Source organism: Pelophylax lessonae (assembly GCF_965119305.1).
Source record: "Pelophylax lessonae genome assembly, chromosome: 1".
Classification (NCBI taxonomy): domain Eukaryota; kingdom Metazoa; phylum Chordata; class Amphibia; order Anura; family Ranidae; genus Pelophylax; species Pelophylax lessonae.
The window spans coordinates 331,035,429-331,062,891 of record NC_138768.1 but is presented as its reverse complement, the minus strand read 5'-3'; the positions used below and the strand labels follow the sequence as shown (position 1 = coordinate 331,062,891).

Sequence of the window (27,463 nt, the reverse complement as noted above, 5' to 3'; positions counted from 1 at the left end):
TCGGATGCGGGTGGCAGCGGGTGTCAGCGGACATGTCATCGCTGACATCCGCTGCTCCATAGGGCTGAATGGGGCATCCGATCAGATCCGCCTAAAAAACTGACAGGCGGATCTGATCGGAACGCCCGTGTGAAAGAGCCCTTAGACAACACAGAGAGTGTGCAGATGACAGCCATGAATTACTGACATGATTAACAGGTTATTGCATTTTTTTTTAGATATTACAAGTTTTTTTTTTTTTTTTTGCAGACCAAAAAGGAGCAAATAATAGGTGTTCATTGTTAGAGGTTTACACAGTAATAGGTACAAGCTTATGTTCATTATAGAAATAAATAAAAAGAAATGTACACCACACATTATCTACAGAGCTAAATACTTATGCATAAAAACAAGAGGTGTCATCCTAGAACACAAAAATGCATAAAAACAAGAGGTGTCATCCTAGAACACAAAAATGTATTCAAACTACCTTTTGGTAATATATTTAACCACTTGAGGATTTTAGATGTAGGAGATATGCCCAGAAAAACTTAGGGCTCTTTCACACGGGCTTTCCGTATGTCCGTTTTTCATCCCATCCGTTTGCCGATGAAAAACGGACCTAATGTATCTCTATGTAAATACGGATGTCATCGGATGATCATCCTCTGACATCCGTTTTTTGTCAGTTCAGTTCAGTTCAGTTTTTTTGAACGGAGGAGAACCTTATTTTTTCTTCCTTTCAAAAAACGGAACAGAAGCAAAAACGGATGTCAGTGGTGTCATCCGCAGACATCCGTATTTACATAGACATGCATTATGTCAGTTTTTCATCCGCAAACGGATGGAATGAAAAACGGACATACGGACCGTTACGTTCCGTTACAAAAAAAAAAAAAAAAAAGGACCTGATCGGGCAAAAAAAAAGGAACGCCCGTGTGAAAGAGCCCTTAAGCATAGTTTCCGTCTTTCATCTTGCTCCTTTATCCTGCTGCAGCTCCCCTGTCAATGCTTAACGACAATTACCTGATGTCAAAATGTGTTACATAGCAGAAGCAGCTGTCAAATCCCACCTGCTTCTGTCTAAAGTGACATGTGCAGATAGTCTTGTCAATGTATTGTTGTATAATAAGGACTGAGAACCAAGCAAAGCTTAACCCCTCAATCACCCAGCGCTTTGCACCACCAGTCAAAAGGGTGTGCACGGTCTCATGAAAATGACTCTGCCAGCTGCTACCTAATATAATAAAATCCAAATAAAGTGCATACAAATCATAGGCATCCTAATCACTACACACAGGCAGCGCTATGACCCTAATTTCTAAGGTCTTGCAAAAAAAGTCTCTGAATGGTGTGATCAACACAAACACAAAGAGATTTGTGTTGATCACACCATTCAGAGACTTTTTTTGCAAGACCTTAGAAATTAGGGTCATAGCGCTGCCTGTGTGTATTGATTAGGATGCCTATGATTTGTATGCACTTTATTTGAATGTATTGTTGTATTTACTGTTTGATCCTGTTTGACCTTTGTTTTGCAAATCACACCAGTAAGAATCTTACAAATAAAAAAAATAAAAAATAAAAAAAAAGGTTTTGTTCAAAAATGTTTTTTCCAATTTAATCTATTGTTAACTTTAATTAGCCCTAATTTACTCCTTCCTCCCCTTTTTTCCTCCTTTCTTTTTCATTTCTATTTTTTAGCAATAATGTTTAAATATTAAAACTAAAAATGTTGGCATGCTCTGTAACATTATTTTAGCGTAACTTTAAATAGGTCAAATTGAAAAAATATCATTTTAAACTTTTTTTTCTATAAAACTACTAAAAGTACTGGTTAAAATAGAGGAAAGAAATTATGCTCTTTTTGCTAAAAATTACATAGAAAATAAAATATTATTTGGAGAACACTATTGACCGTAGAAAGCCTAGAATGTTCCCAGAAAGAGTGCATTTGTAAGTTTGTTATCTTAAAGGGTAACTCTACTTTCGTTGGAAAAAAAAAAACAGCAAATGAAGAAAAATACACAAACACATCATAGGTTGAACTGGATGGACTGATGTCTTTTTTCAACCTCACTAACTATGTAACTATGTAGTATGGTGTATACAATTGAAACACAAGTCATATTGTAATTAATGTTATTAAAAATTACCTTTCCTTTTTAATCTGCAGCCGCTGTAATTTTCTGAAAATGCAATGCAATATGGCTGCCTGGAGTTGTTCTGTACACAGAATGTGTACCTGTACACCCCCCTGAAACATAATTTCCTGTTTCTTTGATTGGCTCACTCATTTTTCTAGAAGTCTGTCTAAGATACAAGTCAGATTTCAGGCATTCCCTGCAACAAAACATTTCATTTTTGGTGAGATACTCCCAATAGGAACATGTCTAAAGGGATGCAGGCCCAGCAGCTTTCCTCATTGGTGCCCTGCCAGGTGCACAGCTGATTGATAATTATAAAACCACTCTCATTAGACTCACTTTCCCACAGGGGCACAGAGAAACACAGAGGGATTTCTTCAGAATAGCAAAAGGTAGGAATCTGCAACAAAGGTTCTTATAATCCTTGCAATGTACATAAATCATCCAGGGGGGATGTTTTTTCTCAAAAAAAGTGGAGTTACGCTTTAAGTAAAGACAAAATATTCACAAAATAAACAGGCCCATAGTGGAAATGTAAAAACTGCTCTGTTCCAGAATGGTGTATAAAGGTACAAAAGCTGAAGGTAAGAGTGAGTTTACTTATGTATTCTGGCTCAGAAAAAAAGCCAACTGCCTCATGCAGGCAGGTAGAGTGTTTTAAGGGAAAATGGCTTGTACTTGGCATACATTTGAGATGCATTTACTATATGCTTACATTGAGTTCTTATAAATTGATCCATAGCAAAAGCAAGAGCAGACACAAATTAATGCTGCTCCATTCTTTGTAATTCAAAATTCAGACTACAGTCCATATTATTCAGGAAGGCTTTATAAATGTGTATGCATTACTATAAGGCGGGCTAGGCTTTTTTGTGTTTATTTTTTTCATTCTTTCCACTTTTATACATTGACTTCGAATCATAGAGTAAAGAATGTCAGCACCTCAAGGACTGTTATCTATTGGAGTAACACTGTGAGAAAGAACTTCTCCATGATATCTTCTACAGAAGATGTGGTAGATAATAATACCCATTCCCATCAAACTTAAAGGGGGTTTCTGTTTCATACCACATTGCTTTCATACAATACAAACAATGAAAGGTGCCTGAACTTTCCTTTGAGTACTGCTACAGTCAACAGTGCTGCTAACAAAGTTAGAGCACTGTTGATTAGAGCAGTATGCAGGGGGTTGTCAGTTTGAGATGGGCTATTGCATTACAGAATATGTGTTACTGTATATGCAAACTGTATGCATTATGCAAATTCAAGAGGGTTAGGTTGGGGTTTAAAGAAGTACTCCACTATGCATTTACATTTACAATGTACAAATAAAATAACTACAATGTAATTTCTTAAAACAACTCTATTTAAAACTATATTAAAGTCTTGTTGTTTGTTTTTTTTTAAAATAACAAACATGTTGTACTTACCTGTGCTAAGGTAAGTGGTTAAACTTTTATGTTATCAAGGAGGGAGATAAGGGCACCGAGTGGTTAAAAGTGCAACCAAGCTTTTTCCTGGTTTGTAATCACAGTCCCGCCCCTTAACCTAGTTTTAAATTTCCCTGTTGCCATTCTTTTCCATGACTTGATAAAGCACATGGCGCGAAACATGTAGTCATGGCAACCATATAGCTTGTGTCCCACCCTGGTTCCTGGTGTTTTCCTGTCCGGCTGATGTCACCGCTCTGGAACTACAGCGGAGTCCTTTCATCCTCGTGTTGGCTGGTTTCCAGCTTTGTGCACACACTGCTCAGCAGTCCTGGGAGACTGACCTCCTCGCACTCGTGTTGCTTGCTGCCAGGTGCCCTTGTCCACTCCAGCCCAGAGGGATGTAAGAATTTTATGTACATTGTTTTCCGGTTATCAATACCAATAAACTGTTAACCCTTTCTATACTGGATGTTCACCTGACTCCTTTATCCATGGCATCCCGGTGTGGTTCATGTGCTGCCTTCCTCATGTACTTTTGTCTGTAATTTTATATATATATATATATATATATATATATATATATATATATATATATATATATATACACACACATACACACATATATATATATATATATACACACACACATACACACACACACAAGCAAGAACTTGTAAAAGTGAAACTGGCACTGCCTTTGTTTATACTGAGAGAGAGGGAAGTTTTGAGTAATCATGAACACACTTCAGTTGCAGTTCCTCTTTTGTACAGCAGAAGGAGCTCCTTACATAGGACTGTCACTGCCTTCCCTCCTGATCCAGTTGTTTTTCTTTTTGCCTGCCTGTGCTGGCACTGACCTAAGCTTACACAGCCATGTGTAGGGTGATTTCACACTGCCTTGACTGCCTGACTGTTTTTGCTAAAGTTCTGTGAACGTGTTTTTTTTTGCAGGTTAGCTACCTTTCTCATAGACTTCATTGAGGTACTGCGGATTTGGTGCGGTTTTAGAAAGTGCACCAAAACTCCTGCATACTGCATCTTTGGTGTGCTTTCTGAAACCGCAGCAAGACCTCAAGACCTTTTCTATGCACTCCAGAGGAAGTATTCTTTACAGTGACTGGTCGCATCCAGAAACGTTTTTTTTATTTACTAAATGCTTTTCTCAGCAATATCCAATGTGTAGCACCCTCCTAGTCAGGTGCTAGGTAAAAGCATTGGGTTGTTTTCCTGCTTATTAGGGAGCAGGATTTCTAGTTAGGCCTGTTACGTGTGTCCTGGTGTGATTCACTTGGTCTGAGGGAGTGTCCCCACTGTATCCAATAGGGGAGCCTGTTGGACAGTGGAGGAAACCTAGCCAGTGACACACAGGCTTTTGTGGCAGTCCCAGTGGGAGGGCACAATAGTGGTGCATCCTGGGATTGACCATAGGCCAAGGGCACATGTGACAGGGTGTCTTTGGGAGGGAATCCAAGTCCCAGAAGGATGGCACGGCTGTGTCTCCTTCCAGGTCCAGTGGATGCTGACAAGAGGAGTTTGAAGGCAACAGTGACTCTGGAAAAACAGTGTCCGGGAGTAAAGGGACCATTCTGGAAGCTAGGGTAAGCGGACAGTTGTCAGCACACCAGCATTGAGAGTAAAAAGGGGGTGCGAGTTTCAGAACCCTGAAGAGAGTAACTAAAACAGGAGCTTTTCTAAACATCTTCACCTTAGTGGCAGGGTAAAGCAGCGGCCATGCTGCACACACTGCAGCTAGTTGTCTTGAAGATTGCGCGTGGTTCGTGGTTGGAGTATCACACTCGTCCCTTCTCCTATCCCAGTTCCGAATAAAATAAACAAAGAACCAAATCCCCTGGACTGTCTACCGACTGAGCAAAGGACTTAAAGTGTTAAGAATTTGCCGGTTGTTGCTAAGGGTAACCCAGGGGAATCCACTTCAAGCAGCTCCCAAGGGAGTAGTGCTACATTTGGGGGCTCGTCCAGGATGTCGCCCTTGGTTACCGGCCCGGTTGCTAATGGCAACGGCCGAAGAAAATCTGTGAAAACGCCATTTTTGTCTCAAAGACTGTGTTCTAATTCTCAAGACAAATGTGAGGCCTGCTCTACAGGAAATAGGGAGAGTGGGATGAAGAGAAAATTGTACACTAATGGTTGCTCAGGGAAACAGAAAGATTCCTGTCAGAATCGCAAACTGTGCAGTCAGATGCTGAGAAATTTCTGTCTGAATCGTAAGCTGTTTATTACCCTGATGTGCTGGAAGGCGGGAGAAATGCATCTTTCTGTGAACATGGACTGTGTCTGCTTAACAGTAAATGGTGCAAGTTTGGGCAGAGAAAATGGTGGCCTAGGGCACGTGGATCGATGTGCCAGGGGCTGTGTGTGTGTGCCAAGACTATATGGAAAAGTGTTTACCGTGCATATAATGACAGCGGGACATTCTTTCTATGTAGTGGCAGTGTGGATACTGTGAAGAAATCTGTCGGCCATGCATCTAATGACAGTGGGACATTTTTCAGATACAGTATGGTGAACCTTGCTTGTACAAGTGCTAGGAGGAGAAATGTTGGCAGTGCATATGACAGTGGGACAATTCTACGGACTAGCAAAGAGGGTCAGCTGGTTCAGAGTGATGGAGGTGCAGTTGAAGCCCTGTTACAAGTAAGAAGAGTGGATGCGTGCAAGCTGAGAGGCACGGTCTGCTTTGCAGTGACTTCCATACCGGCTGAGCTGAGAGAGAGCGGCATTGGAGGGTCACTGTACAGCACGGGAAAGTGCGCACTGAAAAGTTCTGCCCAGCAGGAGGAGCCAACCTGGAGATGTGGGTGGAGACGCCACTCACACACAGACAATTGGGAGCGGGAAGGAAAGTCCATAAATTACTTCCGCCTCCGGGTGTGGCTGAGAGGGAGACACGTGTGTGGAGGAGCAAGATGGCGAGTACCGGAGTGAGCTGAAGCGCAGAGGCTAACACATATGTTGGCGGAGAACCTGCGGGGCAGACTGGGGAGCAGACCAGAGAGCCGAAGACGTCCACCCTGTGGGATACAGGGGTGTGGATGTTGCCCGACGGAAGACTGGCGTTGTGCACTGAAGGAGGTGTGGAGCATTTGGGCCTGGTATGTTCTCAGTGTCTGAATGTGACCATGCGTGTGCAAGCTTGGGGCCAGTGCAGGCACTGCAGCCACCTGCTGCTGCGGGCAGAGAGGAGTGAAGGTCGGCCCAAGAAGTTAAGTGTGAGATGGGAGACCGGGGTTACTCTTGCCTTGTCGGGGTCCCTCCTGGGCTGAGGAAGAGGAATGCTGCGGTTCATGATGCAGCTGGACACCATGCAGACTGACAGTGATCCAGCGTGCAGATGTAAGGAGGCCCGAATGTCCGAGCTAGGATACATGCAGGTAGTGTGGGCCAGGGAGTGGCCATCTGGTGCAATGAAGACTGCAGCGGCATAGTCAAAGTCTGCTCCCACACAGGCAGAGGAGAAAAGATGGCCAGCGGTGACCAGGGCTGCTAGTGTGAATGTGAGCAGTGAGGAAGAGGCGGGGGTCATTGATGTGTGGGTCTCCCAGCTTTCAGAATCGTTTGGGTCTTTGGAGGAAGGACTAGATGTTTGGAAGACTGAGGAAGAGACTGAATGGGACTGGGGGTCCAAAGAACGTCTTGATGTGCCAGATGAGGAGACTAGGGATTCTGTGGTAGGAGGAGAGTGCACCAGGGATCTGGGGTTCTGTGAGGCCTATGTCAGTCGGGTCCTAGACCTAACCCCACCAAAGGACAATGCCCCGGCTCAGGATCAGAATGAGGCCTACAACTCCCTCATCAAATGAGAGGAGACCCCATATTCTCCAGCTGGGAGAGGAAATAGGAAGACCCTCCCCAGATTTTTCAGTATGCAACGGTGGATACAGAGGAAAGTGACCTTGGAGTATGGGTATGACTATCCCTACGCTCCACGGGAGGTCATGCTCAAGATAGAAGCCAAGAGAGAGTCCTGGTGTGATGAGGCCATATGGGACTTCCTCTTTGTCCCCAAACCACATCGGAACCAATCAAGGATGGATTTGTGGAAGACTTTTCTGTCAGTCAGTACAGTACTCAGTGGAATCATAGCCGGTCCATCTACCTGGACCGAATGGAGGTCCGCCGCCCAAATGGATCTGGCCAGGCCTGGTCGATCCGAATACAAGATAAGGATGGGAAGATTGTGAGGATTCCCCATCCTGATTTCTATTGTTGAGGAGAACTTTCAAATTCAAGTAAGGCTGGCTAGCCTATGTTGTGAACTGAACAAAGAAAAAAAAGTCAAAGCTCAGTTGTTGTTGGGGCTTATGCCCGCTTTCCATTATCCCTTTCCCTTCTATCCTTGCAGAAGGGGTTGGGAAACTACGGGGCATCATCAGAAAATGGACTTGCCGGTTGTTGCTGAGGGTAACCTAGGGGAATCCGCTTCAAGCAGCTCCCAAGGGAGTAGTGCTACAAATGGAAGAGGAGTTTTAAAAACATTACCTGTTCTATAGCGGATTCTGCTATTATTTGCATCAATAGATCCCTTACAGTTCCTGTTGAAAATGTCCTGATCTCGCAGAGGACCAAAAACTTGAATCTGTGTTTAAAGCGGAACTAAACCCATCAAAAAACGGTTACATTCCCAGAATGCTAACTGTCACATATACTTGTGCTTTCAACCAAACTGTCAAACTATCAAATGTCTGGAGCCATAACTGATCACATGTGCAGCACCATGGCAGTTGCAGATCAAACAGTAGCTAAAATGAGCAGCTTCCTTGCCTGAAAAGGATAGGAGGGATTAGTTCTGCTTTAAGGCATCTAAAAAGTGTTTGGCACGTATGTCCTTTGCTGGTTGCGGTCTCTTTGGTGAACATCTAGAGACCTTTATTAATTAAGTCACCGTTCTTCTTCTAAGTCTAAGCCCATCACCTCCTTTTGCTGCAAGTCCTATACTCCCAAATCAATTAAGCCCAGCTCCAAGCATCCCTCTCAGTAATGGGGCACACCCACTTATTCACATATTCACAAAGGGGGAAAGCCTTTGGCTTTCTAAAACATCTGTACTTGGGACATTCTGGATTTTTTGTCAGGGGATGTAATCTACAGAAGGCATAGGCTGGAGTTTTGCTCTTCCCCTTCTCCCTTACTCATACATTCAAATCTGCAGAAACTGGAGAATCTGCATGCTGCTCTTCAGCAATTGCTCACCTTGCAGGTAATTGTTCCTGTGCCAGCAGGGGAGAGATTTCAGGGAATTTACTCCAACCTGTTCAAAGTTCCAAAAGCCAGGGGTGACAGTCATTGTATCCTGGATCTGAAGTTCAATTTGTGGCCCTTTAGTTTGGCCTATCCACTGTTCCTTCGGGTCTTCAAAATATTGCCAGCTGTTCTGGCTCTTCTTCGCTCTTAAGGTGTCCATGTTGGGGGCTACCTTGATGACCTGCTGTTGAAGGGTTTTTCAATCCAGGCTTTGAATGCCAACATTGCAACTGACTGTGCAGTCTCTGCAGAATTTCATGTGGATCCTTAATTCTTGGAAGTCTGCAATGGATCCACCTTATAATCTTGAATACTTTGAACTGATTCTGGTGACATCCCATTTCTGTGTCTTTCTTTCCTTGGAAAAGATTAGAACCCTATGCTCTCAAGCTTGGTTACTCCTATCTAAATATCACCCCTCAGTACGGCTTTGCATCTGGGCAATGGGTCTAATACTAGCCTCATTTAATGCAGTACCTTATGTCCAAATCCTCTCCAGGTCACTGCAACTTGTCATCCTATCTGCGTGGGACAAGTGTACTCAGCCTCTGTGTCCCTCTCAATCTGCCCACCTCTCTATGACTTGGTGCATTTCCTATCCAGTATCTTAGTCTGGGAAGTAATTTCTTCCAATGACCTGGGAGATTCTCAATACATATATCTCAAGGAACCTGGTTGGCCAAGGAATTCAAACTTCCAATAAATATTGTGGAGCTCAGAGCTGTTTGGTTGCCCCTCCAACACTGGATGCCTTAGCTTCAGGGATGTCTGACACAGGTTCAATCAGACGATGCCATGGCTGTGGCCTAAATCAACCATCAAGGAGCCACAAAAAGATGAGCAGACAAAAAAGAAGTGTAAAGGATTCTGACCTGGGCAGAGTTTCACATTCTGAACTGACTGCAGTAAACATTCCAGGTGTAGAAAATTGACAGGCTGACTTTCTAAGCTGCGTGTCTTAATCAAGGAAAGTGGTCTCTTCACCTGGAGTTTTTTTCAGGACCTTTGTTGCAAGTGGGTGATGCCAGATGTGGACCTGTTAGCATCCAGGGTTGAACAACAAACTGAACAGGTGTATTGCCAGGTAAAAATATCTTCAAACTTTCACAGTGGATGCTCTGGTGATTTTATGGGATCAGTTCCTCCACTAAAGTTCCTTCTGGGACTGTTCTGCAGTATTAAGTTGAAGGGCAGTTTGGTGACTTATGTGGCACCAAACTGGCCCAGGAGGTACATACTACAAATTTTGACAAACTCCCATTGGTCTCTACTAGATCACATAGACCTTCTGTCTCAAGACTCAATCTATCATTCGGCTTCTCAGTTGCTGGCTTTGATGGCCTGGCTGTTGAAGCCCAGGTCCTGAGGTGCAAAGGCTTATCAGATTAGGTTAACCTGACACTTCTCCATGCTAGGAAGTCGACATCTTGCAAAATATACCATTGCACCTAGAAACCTTACTTTGCATGGTGCTAGCAGAGAATGTTTAACCTTCCGTAATACTCTGTGGGACATAACCTTGCTTTCCCCCAGTCAGGTCTGGATCAACATCTGGCCTTGAGTACTCTCAAGCGACAAATTTCAGCCTTAACTACTCTCTTTCAGCATGGTTTTTGTGCAGAGACTTGCTTTTTTAACTCTTCCTAGACTCTCTGGTGATGCAGTGGGATCTCCAACTGGTACTAGCGTCTCTTCAAAAACCTCTCTTCAAGCCTGTCTAGGATATTCCATTAGCTAAGCTCACTTGCAGGGTGGTTTTTCTTGTTGCCATTACTTCTGCTAGACGAGTACGAGAGTTGGTTGCAAAGAACCTATCCTGGTGTTGTAAAAGGATAAGTTTGTCCTGAGACCTAGTTCTTTCTTTCTTCCCACGGTATCACCTATCTGCTTAGATGTGGTTCATGCTGCACATGTTTACCTGTTGGCTATGGCCTCACTTAAAATTTCACATTTCACACACTCTTTTTATTCTTCCTGAAGGCTCTCATAGGAGACATCCTGCTTTTCTTTCCATCATGACCTGGTGGATTTATAAGTTCGTTGTTCAAGACTATTCCCTGCCTACAGGACAAGGTTCATCCCTTTCCTGTTAAGGCCCACTTTACTAGGTCTGAAGGAGTTCATGCCTCTACTGCTGTCGACTTCAGCCATAAGGTGCTATAAGCAGCTGCCTAGTTGGGGTCTTATAGCCTTGTTTGTTTTGTGTGCGGGCATGTTGGCGGTTTATTTGCTGTGTTGCTCACCCCTCTTTTTCCGTTGCTTTTGGCTGTTCCCATCGCCTAAGAATTGGCCTGTGTTCTGTACTGTATGGCCAAGAAAAAAAAGGTTACTTGTAAAATCTGTTTCTTGTAGTAGAGTACAGGACACAGGAACCTCCCCTCGGTCCCTGGTTATCATTATTACTTGACAATAACTGTCACTGTGAGGGGTTATATGAGAGTCCTTACAGTTCTGTTTGCGTTGTTTGTTCTGTGTCCAATTACTTGAAGGTAGCAACATCTAACCCAGTTGGCTGAGAATATGCCTGTGTCCTGTATTGTACTCTAAGAAATGCATTTTACAGGTAAGTCAAAATCCTTTTTTTTTCCAAGGTCCTGTAGCACCCTCCTAGGTAGGTGCTAGGGAAAAGCACATATTGGCCCTGTCTGCTTTTCAGGGGGGCTGGATCTGTTAGCTTTGCTGTCACATGCCTCCAGGTGTGGCCCGTTGAGTCTGGGGAGTCTCCCCCTGTATCCAACGAGGGATCTTGTTGGACAGTGGAGGAAACCTAGCCAATAGCACACCAGGGTTTATTACTGTCCCAGTGGGCAGGGTTGGCCACAATACACCCTGGGATTGGAAAAAAATCTGTGGGGAGCATGTAAAGAGTGTCTTTTGGCAGGAGCATCCGTCCCAGGAGGAGGTGACGTCTGTCTCTACTCCTGTAAATGTGAGAAGGTGATCTAGGCAGTCGGCCTAGGGACCAGAGGTTGAGCTGGGCTGCAAGGGATCCAGAGTTGCTGACTGAGTGGAGCTACTGGGCAGAGATCTTCAGGAAAAACAGGGGTCTGCCTAGGAGAGGGGACCACTCCAGAGAGGTCAAAGGGGATCCAGGAGCCAGCTAACCAGGAGTTCACAGTAGGGGGTGGCAAGTAGTAAAGCCCTGAAGTTTGGGGAGTAAAAGGGGGTGCCAGGAAGGGCCCTGAAGTGTTCAGCAGTACAGTCTGCACAACAAGTCAGCTACTTTAGGAAAGAGTACCTTAGGTAGCTTAAAGGACTTTTCCACAGTCAGAGGTGAAGTTCTAGTAACTGGCCTAGCCGAGGCCAGCATCAGTCAGTGTTAACCAGTGTCAGTGAAGCGCTAACCAGCGCCAAGCAGCATTTTTCAGTTTCCCTGCCTAATTGTGCATAGTTCAGTTGTTGGAGTATCCCACTTCTCTCTTCTCCCAACCAAGTTGGACTGGTTCTTGTCTGAGGTGCTCACACTTGAAAACATGCTTAAAGGTACTGTTGTTGCTAGCGGTAACCCAGGGGGACCCACACTCAGCAGCTCCCTTTTTGAGTAGTGCTACAGTCCATTGTTACAGTCATCTGATCAATGCTAGTGGCAAAATACATAAACCTTATTACCAAAAGTATTGGGACGTCTGCCTTTACACGCACATGAACTTTAATGGCATCCCAGTCTTAGTCCGTAAGGTTCAATATTTAGTTGGCCCACCCTTTGCAGCTAAACCTGCTTCAGCTCTTCTGGGAAGGCTGTCCACAAGGTTTAGGAGTGTGTCAAATGGGAATGTTAGACCAAGTTTCCAGAAGCGCATTTGTGAGATGAGGCACTGATGTGGACAAGGCGGCCTGGCTCCCATTAACTGCTCTAATTTATCCCTAAGGTGTTCTATGGGGTTGAGGCCAGGACTCTGTGCAGGCCAGTCAAGTTCCTTCACCCCAAACTCACTCATCCATGGACCTTGTTTGTGCACTGATGACATTTTCAAAAAATATCTTGGTATGCTGACACCTTAAGAGTTCCCTTCACTGGAACTAAGTCCAACTCCTGAAAACAACCCCACACCATAATTCCCCTCTACCAAATTATTTGCACCAGTGCACAAAGCAAGCTCTATAAAGACATGGATTAGTGAGTTTAAGGTGGAGGAACTTGATTGGCCTGCACAGTCCTGACCTTAACCCGATAGAACACCTTTGGGATGAATTAGAGCAGAGAGTGCGAGCCAGGTCTTCTTATCCACATCAGTGCCTAACCTCACAAATGCGCTTCTAGAAGAATGGTCAAACATTCCCATAGACACACTCCTAAACCTTGTAGACAGCCTTCCCAGAAGAGTTAAAGCTGTTATAGTTGCAAAGGGTGTGCCAACTCAAAACTTAACCCTATGGACTAAGACTGGGATGCTATGAAAGTTCATGTGCATGTAAAGGCAGGCATTCCAATATTTTGGTAATGTAGTGTATATCAGTATCGTTAATGATGGTGCTTGCATAACAAAAACATATTTAGATGTAATAATTAGCAGAGTTTTGCTACAACATAACATGGTGCATTGTAGGAACACTGTTCCATTTCTTCACAGCTTACCAGCACAAACAACATCTGCATCGAATTTCTCCTATAATGGCCAGAGGTCGGATATATCTGGAAGCACCGTACTAACACCTACAGACAGAACTTTTCGATTAAGCACAGGTAAGATAAATAGATAAGCAATCTGTTTTTTTTTCTATATACTGACAAAAAAAAAGGCATTTACCATGTTTATATATGTTTATATATATCTAGCCAACCTTTTTTACTTTGCTGCAAGTATCCTCTGTGGAAACGTTTTCTTAATTTCCAGCCTTAAAAAATAAAACAGGAAGTGAGACGAAATCTCTCCAAGTAAGATACACACACAGGTTAATTCTGCCCCTGCCTAACCCCCACAACATTATCTATTAATTTGAGTCCCATCCTAGGGGGTGGTGTTCCAGAAGTAAATACTCCTACTCCAGGTGGGCTCATGGATGAACTGGAACAAGGAGAAGGAAGATAACTATGGTTGTTTGGGTCAGAATGGTAGTCCTGTGATTATTGTCAGTGACTCCTGTGCTAACCTGTTCAGGAACTTGTGAATTAGGTGAACTGGAGGAAAGGCATAGGCTTGCAAACTGGCCAAGATGCTGTCAAAGCATTGATCACTACTGCCTGAGTTACCTTTGCATTCTGGTTGGCTGCAAATAAGACAATTTTAAGCTGACCCCACTTCTGCACTGCATGTTGAAAACTTGAGGAAATAGGTACCATTTGTTGTTGTCCACTCTATTACCCAAAATGTATCGGGCGATAAGTTTTCCTGAAGAGTACACTGCTGAGATCTTACTCAGACTGAACCAAGCCCACTTCATCATAGAGTCACTTTGCATTGTAAAGTCTTGCTTTTCCACTCTACTGCTGTCCATGTCAACATTTTGGTGGAATGGGGCGATAAATGAAGATCTGTTAGTTCACAAATCTGCTGCACCACCATTGCAGGAATCACTTTTGAAAGGGTGGGACATACCAGTGGGTCTATTTGATCACAGGATCATACCATTCAGTGTTCCAGTTACTTTGAGGTATTGCACTGCAAAAAAAAAAGTGTGAGCTGACAAGACTCTCTTTAATCATAGTGGGGTAATCGAATACCTTGTACCAATAATAGTGGTATGACTGCCAGAAGGACTTTTGAAAAGTGAAAAGTGGAGAGGCCTAAAGCCAGGCATTCAAATATTCAGTGGAGATCTCCCTCCACAAAGTGCAGATAAAACTAAAAGGAATAATTTATGTGGCCATGAAAATATGTATCCTTTAAGTCGATAGACAGCATCCAATATTTGAGCAGGACTAAGCGTGATTTCATATAGAACTGGTATCTGGAGATGTCTTTGGTGACTATTTCCAGGTTGACCCCCAATCCCCAGTTTTCTTCTGTACCAGGAAGACTGGGGAACACAACCCATTGAATCTTTGAAACCTGGACACTGGAACATAAGTTCCATTTGAGGGAAGGTTGCAGATGTACTGGAACAGGACATTTTTCTTGTCTCACTGTTCTCGAGTTTTTGTGCCAATGAAGGACTCTTGGGCTTTGCTGGACACATCTGTGTCCCTGACTTGCTGTACACAGGAGCCAAGCATCTGTAAAGTTTTAGACCCAGACCCAATGAAAGCATTACAGCCAAGCTCCCATTGTACAGGCTTGCATGGATGTGTTTTAAAAGAGTTCCCGATCACTCTGCATCACAGTTCTCATGAGGAGATATGACTGATTCATGCCAGGTTCTTATGAATTTTCTCCCTGGTTTATAAGCTTTTGCTTCTCCTGAGCGTTGTATGCACATCTGGCATGGTTGGAATCTTTTTTGAGGAGATGCCGGTCCTGAGGTATGTGCCCCAACTTTCTATTGGTCGTGTCAGGGCTGGGCTTTTAGCAGCTTTATTCTCAGTGCTCAGGCTACTCAGCTGTCAGATAATTGCCAGTCACACATTTTTTCCACAATGACTTACCTGGTTACCATTACCTGTCCATTAGTCCAGCCTACAGCCAGCCCCTTTTAGGTATTCAAACTGCCTTGCTCATTCCTTCAGTGCCTTTGCCTGGTCAACATAACCAGTGTGTCTCTCTGCTGGGTTGCTGTTTGACTTTGCCTGGCTGATGTATCTTCTGGTTTCTGATTCTGATCTTTGGCTTCTGACTACGCTGATTTCTGGCTCCCTGAGCCCGGCTCGTCTGATTATCTGTTTTGGCTTCTTAAACCTGGCTTCTGTTTTTGACTATGTTTCTAATTTGTATTATTTTACTATTACATTAAAAGTGTGATTTTAACTCCATTTTCTGTCTCTTCATGGTTCATGGTCCCTGACAGGTCGCTATGGATATGCCTTTATCAAGTTTGATTACTGAACTGTGACTGACCTTCATATGGTATTCTGCACCAACCTTTCTTGGATTAAGGGTAGGCCACCCATGGGCGAAGCCGCAGTGCCCTCCTTTGCATAACTGTGTGTAGCATGGATCAGGCAGAGGTCCTGCTAAGTCTGTTGCTGACTCATGTAGTTGAAGGAGTGCTTTAATTCCTCTAGCACCAAGCTCCTGCTCTCTTTGAGCTGGTCAGTGTGTACTGCAGCTTCCACACTCTTAACCCATACTTTAAGAGACTTTGCCACTTCTGTCAGAGGTATTGATAAACGTCAGGCTGCACCTAAATGTGGGTAGATCGTCTTTAAATACAAGTCAATTGCCCTTGTCCAGCACACCCTAAATATTGTATCATCAAGCGGAAGCGTTACATGTCTGACCAAACAAATAAGGGAAGCATCAACCAACAGAGCAGTCAAGGTGCTTTATCTCAGACTCTGTGAATAGAGTTCGCATAGGTGATTCTGGAAGGATTGCTTCCAATACACTTCTCTTTACTTCTCCTACACTATTTCTTTAATCTCATCTATATAAATGGGAGCACGATTGCCTCCTTTTTGATGGGCTTGTAAATCTTCTTTTACTACTTCTTCCATGAGAAGGGTCTGTCTTACAGCCTTGTCAAATTGCACAAGGGTAAATTAAAAGCCTCCAATGGCTACATCTTCAAACTCCTCTCTAGACAAACTGCACAATGAAGCTCTTACTTCTCTAGGTGGTTGAGCTGGCAAAAAAGATCCCTGTAAAGCTGTTGGCTCCATTGCAGGAATTTTATCTGAGGATACTGGTGCAAAGAACTTCTTTGTCCTCCACACCAGTGCACAACTATCTGTCCGTTATCTACCTCTTTTGCTCTAGAAGGTTCTATGAGGCCTGCTTCACACAGGGTTTTACTCTGCAGCACGGTGTTAGGGCAGGTCCAGGAACCTCCTTTAGAAGTGAGACCTTCTACCGTAGCCCTCAAAAATGGTCTCTGCTTGATGACCTACTAGTTTCACATCTAGACTGATAGTGGGAGCTGCAGCCAAACCTAGAATGGCTAAAGGAGACAAGCATATGAATAGACTTGCATTACCAGAGCATAAGTCAACCTTGATCGTGTTCACCTTGATCGCTAATCTACACTCTCTCAGGCTGGTTTTCTAGGGGAGTGATTACACCAAAGCAGATGCTTATCCATAATGCCATACCATCTGGGAGGCGTGTGATTGGCCCAAAATTGATTCTGCAGCAGAACAACCCTGAACATACACCCAATGTCATCAAGGACTATCTTTAGCATAAAGAACAAGATGTCCTGGAAGTGATGATTTTGGCCCCCCACAGAGCCCTGATCTCAAAATCATCGAGTCTGCCTGGTAATACATGAAGAGACAGAAGGGTTTGAGGCAGCCTACAGAAGATCTGTGGTTAGTTCACCAAGATGTGTGAAACTCCCAAACTTCCAAAACTTTGCACGTGTACCTAGAAGAATTGATGTTGGTTTAAAACCAAAGGGTAGTCAGACTAAAAATTGATTTGATTTAGATTTTTCTTTGGTTTGCTCACTTTGCATTTTGTAAATTGATAAAAATAAACTATTAAAATATAGATTTTTTTTTTAAAGCATTCTTACTTTACAGCATTTCTTCACACCTGCTTACAACTTTTGCACAGTACTGTATATACTGTATCTTTAATGCAGACGGTGTAAATAACTAAATTTGACTTGGAATATGATTCTTGCTGTTACCTTTACCTTCTACAGTATCTCACAAAAAGTGAGTACACCCCTCACATTTTTGTACATTTTTTTATATCTTTTCATGTGACAACACTGAAGAAATGACACTTTGCTACAATGTAAAGTAGTGAGTGTACAGCTTGAATAACAGTGTAAATTTGCTGTCCCCCAAAATAACTCAACACATAGCCATTAATGTCTAAACCGCTGAAAACAAAAGTGAGTACTCCCCCCCCTAAGTCAAAATGTCCAGATTGGGCCCAAAGTGTCAATATTTTGTATAGCCATCATTAGTTTCCAGCACTGCTTAACTCTCTTGGGCATGGAGTTCACCAGAGCTTCACAGGTTACCACTGGAGTCCTCTTCCACTCCTCCATGACGACATCACAGGGCTGGTAGATGTTAGAGACCTTGTGCTCCTTCATCTTCCGTTTGAGGATGCCCCACAGATGCTCAATTGGGTTTAGGTCTGGAGACATGCTTGGCCAGTCCATCACCTTTACCCTCAGCTTCTTTAGCAAGGCAATGGTTGTCTTGGAGGTGTGTTTGGAGTCGTTATGTTGGAATACTGCCCTGTGGCCCAATCTCTGAAGGGAGGGGATCATGCTCTGCTTCAGTATGTCTCAGTACATGTGGGCATTCATGGTTCCCTCCATGAACTGCAGCTCCCCAGTGCCGGCAGCACTTATGCAGCCCCAGACCATGACATTCCCATAACCATGCTTTACTGTAGGCCAGACACACTTGTCTTTGTACTCCTAACCTGGTTGCCGCTACACATGCTTGACACCATCTGAACCAAATAAGTTTATCTTGGTCTCATCAGACCACAGGACATGGTTCCACTAATCCATGTCCTTAGTTTGCTTGTCTTCAGCAAACTTTTTGCGGGCTTTCTTGTGCATCATCTTTAGAAGAGGTTTCCTTCTGGGACGACAGCCATGCAGACCAATTTGATGCAGTGTGCGGCGTATGGTCTAAGCACTGACAGACTGACTCCCCCACCCCTTCAACCTCTGCAACAATGCTGGCAGCACCCATATATTTAAGTCCCAAAGACAACCTCTGGATATGACACTGAGGACGTGCACTTAACCTCTTTGGTGGACCATAGCAAGGCCTGTTCTGAGTGGAACCTGTCCTGTTAAACCGCTGTATGATCTTGGCCACCATACTTCAGCTCAGTTTCAGGGTCTTGGCAATCTTCTTATAGCCTAGGCCATCTTTATGTAGCGCAACAATTTTTTTTTCAGATCCTCAGAGTTCATTTGCCGTGAGGTGCCATGTTGAACTTCCAGTGACCAGTATAGGAGAGTGAGAGTGATAACACCAAGTTTAACACACCTGCTCCCCATTCACACCTAAGACCTTGTAACACTAACGAGTCACATGACACCGGGGTGGGAAAATGGCTAATTTAGCCCAATTTGGACATTTTGACTAAGTTGTGTACTCACTTTTGTTGCCAGCAGTTTAAACACTATTGGCTGTGTGTCAAGTTATTTTGAGGGGATAGCAAATTTACACTGTTATACAAGCTGTGCACTCACTACTTAACATTGTTGCAAAGTGTAATTTCTTCAGTGTTTTCACATGAAAAGATATACCATTTAGGTTTGCTGCAATGCAAGATGCATTCTGATATTCGGAGGGAGCAGAGTGACAGTACAGGTTATGTGTGCTGCTTGAATTTAATTGCCTAGTCCCAGGGACCAGTAAGTGAAAGTGAAATTGCAGCAGAGAAAGATCAGGTCCTGTGTTTTGGGGCAGAACTGCGTGGAACTCACAGGATTTGATAAATAGAAATGCAAATCCTTTGGCAGGTAAAACGGCTCTTCTATTTCCACTGTTTTTAGCTGTTAGCCTAGAGTTCAGCTGTAAATATGGTTGATTCTCATAAGGATGCAATAAGTGTTTTCTGAAATCTTTAGGTGGCCCAAGAGAAGCCTGTGTTACCCCGTGTAACAACACTGACCGTCTTAGGGCCCTTCAGGTATGTGTGATTCACTGTGAAATTTGGCATTAAAACTCATTTTTTATATACATATTTTACAATATTTAAAATTTAAAACATTTTCACAAAGAACACAGCAATGGTTGCTGCCACTGGTGGCTCTTTTTTCGCTCACACTTTAGTTGTTAAAGCCCAAACACAGTTAGTGTCTTGTCTTTTTATGCACATACCTCCTTTGAAATTGCTGTTGAGATGTGCTTCTATTAAACATTTATAATGTATGCTTATAGCTATGGTAGTCGACAATTTACATGTAGCTTGTAGTTTTTTTTTTTTTTCCTTAGGCTTTCTTTTGCCCATGTTATGTTGAAATGTAACGTGTTCACAAGTTGTTGCAAAGCACAGTGATAATTTCTCCCTGCTTCCCATAAGCTTAGTCATTTGAGCTGAAGCTGCGCTGTCAGTCAACCAAGTGCTTGAGGTTCAGAAGGAAGCCATTTCGCTAGCCCTGTAATGTGTCTGCACAGGACTGCTTTTAGGTATTCAGAACCTGTCTGCTTGACATATTCGCCTCTCACTGTAGCAAACCTTAAACAGGATTCTTTCACTTTGTCTATACAGGGCAAAATTAAATTGTTTGCTTAAAAACCCACTTATATACTGTACACACCTCTTCTGTGACTCCTTCTTCCATTGCAGCTGCCACAAAATATTTATTATAAGCTGCGTTAGATGGTTTTGGAGACTACATGGGTTCATGATGTTACCCCCTCAATCATGTGACAATATCTGTGCCTGGAAATTGCCTGCTGTGCCTAAGCACTGCATAATCGATGGAGGTCACATCATCCTCATACCTGGAAGCAACTGGAAGAGTATTTTGCAGTGACTGTGATAGGAGAAGTTGCAGTACACACTGCTGAATATATGTGGGCCAGGGAGTAGGCTTTAAAGAAACTCTAAAGAATCTTTAGAGTCTTTTTTTCTTTAAAGAAAAGAAAATACTTTGCTCTGAATTGGCAAAGTAGAGGATTCTCTTTAGGCTAGCTTTTCAATTGAGCCGGTTCACACAGGCCTGGGGCGGCTGCAAAAGGGTCCTATGCATGTTTGGGTCTGGTTTAAGTTGCTAAATCAGGCAAAAATTCGGACCTGGATTGCACCTGAACCAGTGAACAGACACACACCGGACCCAAGGTACGAACCCCCATCCGCACCTATGTGTATCAGGCCTTAAGGTTCACTACAGAGCAGTAAAGTGTTAAAACAGAAGGGAGGCCCATTCAAATTTGGATCAGGGTCCCTACCATATTAGCTGTATGCCACAGATCAGAATGTAAGAAGCCAAGTTTCTCCACATTATTATATAGCTTCAAATTAGAAAACACATCCATTTAGTAATGCTGTTATGATATTGCATTTTATCCCAGGTAATAAAAGCAGGAATATTAAAGCTGGTGACATTTTTTTTGCAGCTAAGATTTACCCCCAGGACACCAGGACCACACAGCTCAAGAATGTAAGCATTTTTTGCAGTACAGCAATTCAGTATATGGTTGTGAGCAACTTTAAATACATTTGCAAAATGCAAATGTACATGAAAACCACATGCTATGTCCAAAAACCTATGTAAAGTGGGATCTTACTCTAATCTATTGAAGTACCAAGCTTGGGACATACTGTATAGAACACTGATTACATTGGGAGCATGCCAACTTTCAAGCTGCGTCTGCTGGTTGCCCTGTTGCATCTTATGGTACAATGTATGAGTGCCCCAAACTTGCAAAAGGCACCTAAAGACCTCTCATGTGGAAACCAAAGACTTAAAAAAGGATTTTATATTAGCGCTAACATTTTATAAGGTTTAGAAAGGTTTTAGGAGCTTGAAAGCTGATGGTTTTCTAACTAACATTGAAGAGGCTGCTTTGGTTTTACAATCCTTGCAAAGTTTTTCAAGTTTCAGAGGGTCATATGGGCCTTTTGTTTCCTTGCAGGATGGCTTGACCTTACATTATCCTTATGCTCTCTTGTATTCTTTTCTGTAGCAGAATTTATATACAAGTAACAACCAGTATAAAGGGGGTGGGGGGTTACAAATAATTGTGTCTGCTGATGGGGGCAGATCACATCCCCGAACATATCCCGCGACAAAGACACAATGTATTCAGTTACAAAAAAAGAAATGTAACCCATTGACGCCAACGTAACACAAATATGCAACCCAAATGCACTGGGTTTTTTGCTGTGGGGCTGCAAATTTGCATATCCCCTTTGTGCTGGGAACCCCGGGCCTCGTACTAACGAACAGGACCCAGGACTTCTGATTCCAGGTCACCTGATCACTATGGTAGCCTCTAATCAGCTACCACAGTAAGTGCCGGTTCACATTTGTGCGATCACAGAGATCGCATGTAATTCGGAGCGCATTGCTCCTAAAATTACATGCGATATCTGTGCGGTGCAAATTCAGCCATACAGTTTGTATGGCTGAATTCGCACCGCAATCGCACTGAAACACGCAAAGGACCCTTTTTTTGGTCCACAGCAGAATCGGATCGCATGGTGGTTCACACTAGTGCGATCCGATTCTGTGCGAACTTTCAGATCGCACTGCGATATGCGATCTGGTCTAGGGGTGTCGTTAACTTTGAATTGACACCCCCAGCGTATCGCATATGGCAGTGTGAACTGCCTGTTGTGCGGATGCGATGCAGGAACACGCTGTATATTCGCAGCGTTCCCGCATTGCATAAATGTGATCCGGCACTAATCGGTGACCGTAAGTGCCGGTTTACACTAGTACGACTTGTCAGGCGACTTGGTCAGCCTGACAAGTCGTGCACCATCACGGTCCATTGTGTGGTACAGGAACGGTTCTAATAGGAGCAACACAAGTCGCTCAGACTTAGAAAAAGGGTCCTGTACTAATTCGGGGCGACCTGGAGCGACTTGCATAGACATTAATTTTATGAAGTCCGCGCAAGTCGCGCCGAAGTCGCGGTGCACACGACTTCACAGGTCGCCCCCTAAGTCAGATCGCCATAGTGTGAACCGACACTAAAGCTCGCCCCTGTGTTTTTCTCTCTGTAAATACATTGTATCTTTGTCTCTCCTTGCAGAAATAAAAAAGTGTGTGTACAAAAAAAAAAAAAAAAAAAAAAGAATATTAAGAGAAAAAATACCTAGATCAAGGTTTGAGCTAGGTCAGTACCCAGGATTAGTGTTTGTGTTTGGGTCAAGTAAGGGTCAAAGTCAGTATATTTTCAGCAGGATTTATTTTTTTTTTTTAATAATTTGTTTTAGGTGGGACAAAAAAAAAAAAAAGCAAAATGCACACTGTTTCTGGGCTGTACTATTGGTACAAACAACAAATGACGTACACATATGTAATATTGCTGAAATTTTGGGTTGTTTTTTGGTGGTAGGTATAGTAGTAATAAGAAATACAGCTAAATTGAAAAAAAAAAAAATAATAATGATATATCCATAACCATTGAGCACCAAATAAAGGCCCAATTTGTCCTGAAAAAACAAGGTATAATTCACCTGGATGTACAAAATAGTTGTAATGATATGTACGGTTTTACTAACACATGTCAAAGTTGCAAATATGTGCTTCGGTGTAAAGATTTATTTTACTTAGGTGTGAAGGGGTTAATCCCTCCATATTAGATACAGATCAGGATGTAAGAGGTATTGGTATAAATTCCAAAAAGCTTACTGTACAGTATTTGCTCTCTCGTTATTTATCAATTAGGCATTTTTTTTTTTAGTTCACTGAATTTTGAAGTTTTCACTTTTTAGTTTTATTTTCCTTTTTTTGCATTTTTTCATGCATGGTTTTTGCTTCTAAAAAAATCAATTGTTTCTGCCAATTGTTTAATGTGTTTGTATAAGGAGTCTATTAACTATTTTTGACATAAAATACTGATTTGTGAGAAGTAGAAGCCTTTTCACGTCACATGTTAATTTTATGTGTAAAATAGTCGTTCTACACCAGTGTGTATTTTTGTGATTTTAACTTTTTATGTGAAATCTATTGAATTAAAAAAAAAAAAAAAAGAATGAAGGCATGTAAATGATGTGGCTTTGTGAATTTATTCTATTGTGATATCCTCAGCTGTATAGGGCATTGCAAAGGATGCACAAATGTATATTTGAGTAGTGTTGATCTGCTGTTGTATTTTAGTATAAGTAGTAGCAGCAGGTGTAAAACCAATGCAATCGTTTTTTTTTTTTTTTTTTTTCAGTTAAAATTTACAACCAGCGCATTAGGAGGAGCACACAGCTTCCACAAAGTAGGTGTGTGGTTTTTTTCAGTAATTCCATGTAAAATGTTAGTATTGTCTTATTTGTTGAGCAAAGATAAGCCAGCTCTCCCATTTTTACAGGCAGAAGGTCAGAGTTTAGAATTTGAACTGAAGTGGATGGCCATAGTACTTCCCCCTTCTTTCAAAGATATTTTGCAATGAGATGCACTGTCCTAGTGCTTTTTACAAGCTGGACCTAGTCCTGCAACACGGACGTAGGCAAATATTACCCCTTATGTTAATCATACACTTTGCAATTTTTAGATAATTCTGAAACCTTCCAAATGTTAAGATTCCTGGAGTAGAACTCAATCTAAAATGCATTTGACTGGAATTACATTGGCATTATTTGATTTCCACTGCAATTTCAAAGTATAAAGCTAAGCTTGAAGTTAATAACTGATATAAATTGCTAAACAGTAAGTTTTTCAAAAGGCAGCACTACATATACATTACATTGGCATTGTTTGATTTCCACTGCAATTTCAAAGTATAAAGCTAAGCTTGAAGCTAATAACTGATATAAATTGCTAAACAGTATGTTTTTCAAAAGGCAGCACTACATATCCAAAAAATGTTAACTCATAAACCAATTAAAGTGCAATAAAGTTAATACAATAAATTAGGGTTGCACCAGTAGCGATATCGGTAACAGTGCTGATCTGAAGCATTTGCAGGAGTACTTGTACTCCTGCAAATGCTCCGATACCTAAAACCGATATCTTTGCTGTGCAATTTGAGCCCATAACAAATGAATGGGCTCAAATCACACTGCAAATAATGGCATGCGATTTGAACAGGAATGCAGTGGGATTTTTGTCTGAATCACATGCAGTTTCCCGCACTGTTCCTGTGTGAACCCAGACTTGTCATAATGACTTCAGCCTGGGTTCACACAGGATCGGTATGGGAAACCGCATGTGATGCGGACATGAATTGCACCACATTCCTGTTCAAATGGCATGTGATTCTTTGCAGTGCGATTTGAGAGTACTTACTCAGTAAGGTATCAGTAATTGAGTACAGGTATCGGTTATTCGTACTTGCTCTTCAAAAACAGGAATTGAGTGCATCCCTACAACAAATGAATAAAGCACAAGTGCAAAGTCCATGAATTCAAAAATATTGTGATTAGTAGTAATTCTTAAGTGAAAGTCCATGCATTTGAATAAAAATGTCCTCACACTTCCTGTTAAGAATAAAAAAGTGTTTCCACCACCCTGTGACACCACGCAGGGAGGCCTCTTAGCAGATCCAATGGACCATTATACACAGCACAAAAAAAAAAATGAAAGGAACACTTTGAAAACCAGCAGATCTCAATGAAGAAAAATATCTTGCTGGATATACTGATGTGGACTGTGTAGTGTGTTAGGAAGGAAAGGATGCCACATAGTTTGATGGAAATGAAAATTATAAATTTACAGAGGGCTGAATTTAAAGACACCCCAAAAATCTAAGTGAAAAAATGATGCAGCGGGCTAGTCCTGTTTGCTTAAATTTCATTGCAGCAACTCAAAATGGTACTCAGTAGTTTGTATGGCCCCCAAGTGCTTGTATGCATCTCTGACAACGTCAAGGCGTGCTTCTAATGGGATGATGGATGGTGTCCTGGGGTATTTCCTCTCAGATCTGGACCAGGGCATCGCTGAGCTCCTGAACAGACTGAGGTGCAACCTGGCAGCATCAGATGGGCCGAAACACAATGTTTCAGAAGTGTTTTCTATTGGGTTTAGGTCAGCCAAGCGTGGGGACCATTCAATGGTATAAATTCCTTTATCCTCCAGGAACTGGCTCCATACTCTCACCACATGTGGCATTGTTGTGCACCAGGAGGAACCCAAGACCCACTGCACCAGCGTAGGGTCTGACAAAAGGTCCATGGATTTTATCACGACACCTAATGGCAGTCAGGGTGCCATTGTCTAGCCTGTAGAGCTCTGTGCGTCCCTTCATGGATATGCCTCCCCAAACCATCACTGACACACTACCAAGCCGATCATGCTGAATGATGTTACAGGCAGCATAACGTTCTCCACGGCTTCTCCAGACCCTTTCACATCTGTCACATGTGCTCAGGGTGAACCTGCTCTCATCTGTGAAAAGCAGAGGGTGCCAGTGGCGGACCTGCCAATTCTGGTATTCAATGGCAAATGCCAATCGAGCTCCACAGTGCCGGGCAGTGAGCACAGGACCCACTAGAGGATGTCGGGCCCTCAGGCCACCCTCGTAAAGTTGGTTTCTGATTGTTTGGTCAGAGACATACACACCAGTGGCCTGCTGGAGGTCATTTTGTAGGGCTCTGGCAGTGCTCATCCTGTTCCTCCTTGCACAAAGGAGCAGATACTGGTCCTGCTGATGGGTTAAGGACCTTCTACGGCCCTGTCCATCTCTCCTAGAGTAACTGCATGTCTCCTGGAATCTCCTCCATGCTCTTGAGACTGTGCTGGGAGACACAGCAAACCGTCTGGCAATGGCAGGTATTGATCAATACGTGCCATCCTGGAGGAGTTGGACTGCCTGTGCAACCTCTACAGGGTCCAGGTATCCCCTCATGCTACCAGTAGTGACCTTGACCCTAGTCAAATGCAAAAGTAGTAAAAAACAGTCAGAAAAGATGAGTAAAGGAAAAAAAAGTCAGTGGCCTTCACCTTTAAAACCATTCCTGGTTTGGAGGTAGTCTCATTGTTGCCCATCTAGAGCAACAGTAATTTAATTAACACCAAAGCAGCTGAAACTGATTAAGAACCCCCTCTGCTATCTAACTGACCAGATCCATATCCCAGGAGTTTAATTGACTTGATGCTATACTCGGATTAAAAAGTGTTCTTTTAATTTTTTTGAGCAGTATATTTTAAATGGTCAGACAGCACTGAACTAAACTATATCACCTGGTGTCACGATCTACAACTTGTCCTCCACTGGGATCCTCTCATCTACCATGTAATGTCACCACCCAAATAAAAACAGATACAGATCCATTGTGAAGAAAGAAAAACCCTGTTTTATTAAAATAATGCACCATAGCGACAAAATAAAGAGCATAAAGCATAAAATAGCCTTTTGATATATTTACTGTAAAGATTTGTATTACAATTGTTTAGTGGCTGCTTCATTTTCTGATTTTTGATCTTTTACACAGATTTCTTTCGATTGTAACCACTTCTAGACCGCGTCTTTTTCTGACACTTGTTGTTTTTCATGTTAAAATCTATTTTTTTTGCTATATAATTACTTAGAATCCCCAAACATTATATATATATATTTTTAGCAGAGACCCTAGAAAATAAAATGGAGATTGTTGCAATAATTTTTATCACACCATATTTGCACAACGGTCTTACAAACTACATTTTTTTCAGTAAAAGCTAATGAAAACAATTGCCCAGCAATAGCTATCGTGGCTAGTTACACACTTGTGATTAAAATCAATTCAAGGCCTATTCACTTAGCTTTAGGAAAAAGCGTGTAACGAACACATTGAAATAAACCCAAAAAAGTGCTAAAGTGAGAAAAAAAAAAATGTGTGTGTATACACACACAGTATCTCACAGAAGTGAGTACACCCCTCACATTTTTGTAAATATTTTATTATAACTTTTCATGTGACACAACTGAAGAAATTACACTTTGCTACAATGTAAAGTAGTGAGTGTACAGCTTGTATAACTGTGTAAATTTGCTCTCCCCTCAAAATAACTCAACACACAGCCATTAATTTC

The 27,463-nt window shown here is 42.5% G+C and overlaps 1 protein-coding gene across 1 annotated transcript in view; it reads left to right on the top strand.

The window, feature by feature from the left end:
• Nucleotides 1–27,463, top strand: part of RNF212B (ring finger protein 212B) — a gene marked incomplete at both ends in the record, with an annotated part of 247,258 nt that overhangs the window by 212,185 nt on the left and 7,610 nt on the right. Inside the window, 3 exons of the mRNA XM_082243294.1 lie at nucleotides 13,393–13,505; nucleotides 19,412–19,473; nucleotides 20,907–20,950. Of these exons, the coding sequence (XP_082099420.1) occupies nucleotides 13,393–13,505; nucleotides 19,412–19,473; nucleotides 20,907–20,950 (219 nt within the window). The remainder of the gene's footprint in view (nucleotides 1–13,392; nucleotides 13,506–19,411; nucleotides 19,474–20,906; nucleotides 20,951–27,463) is intronic.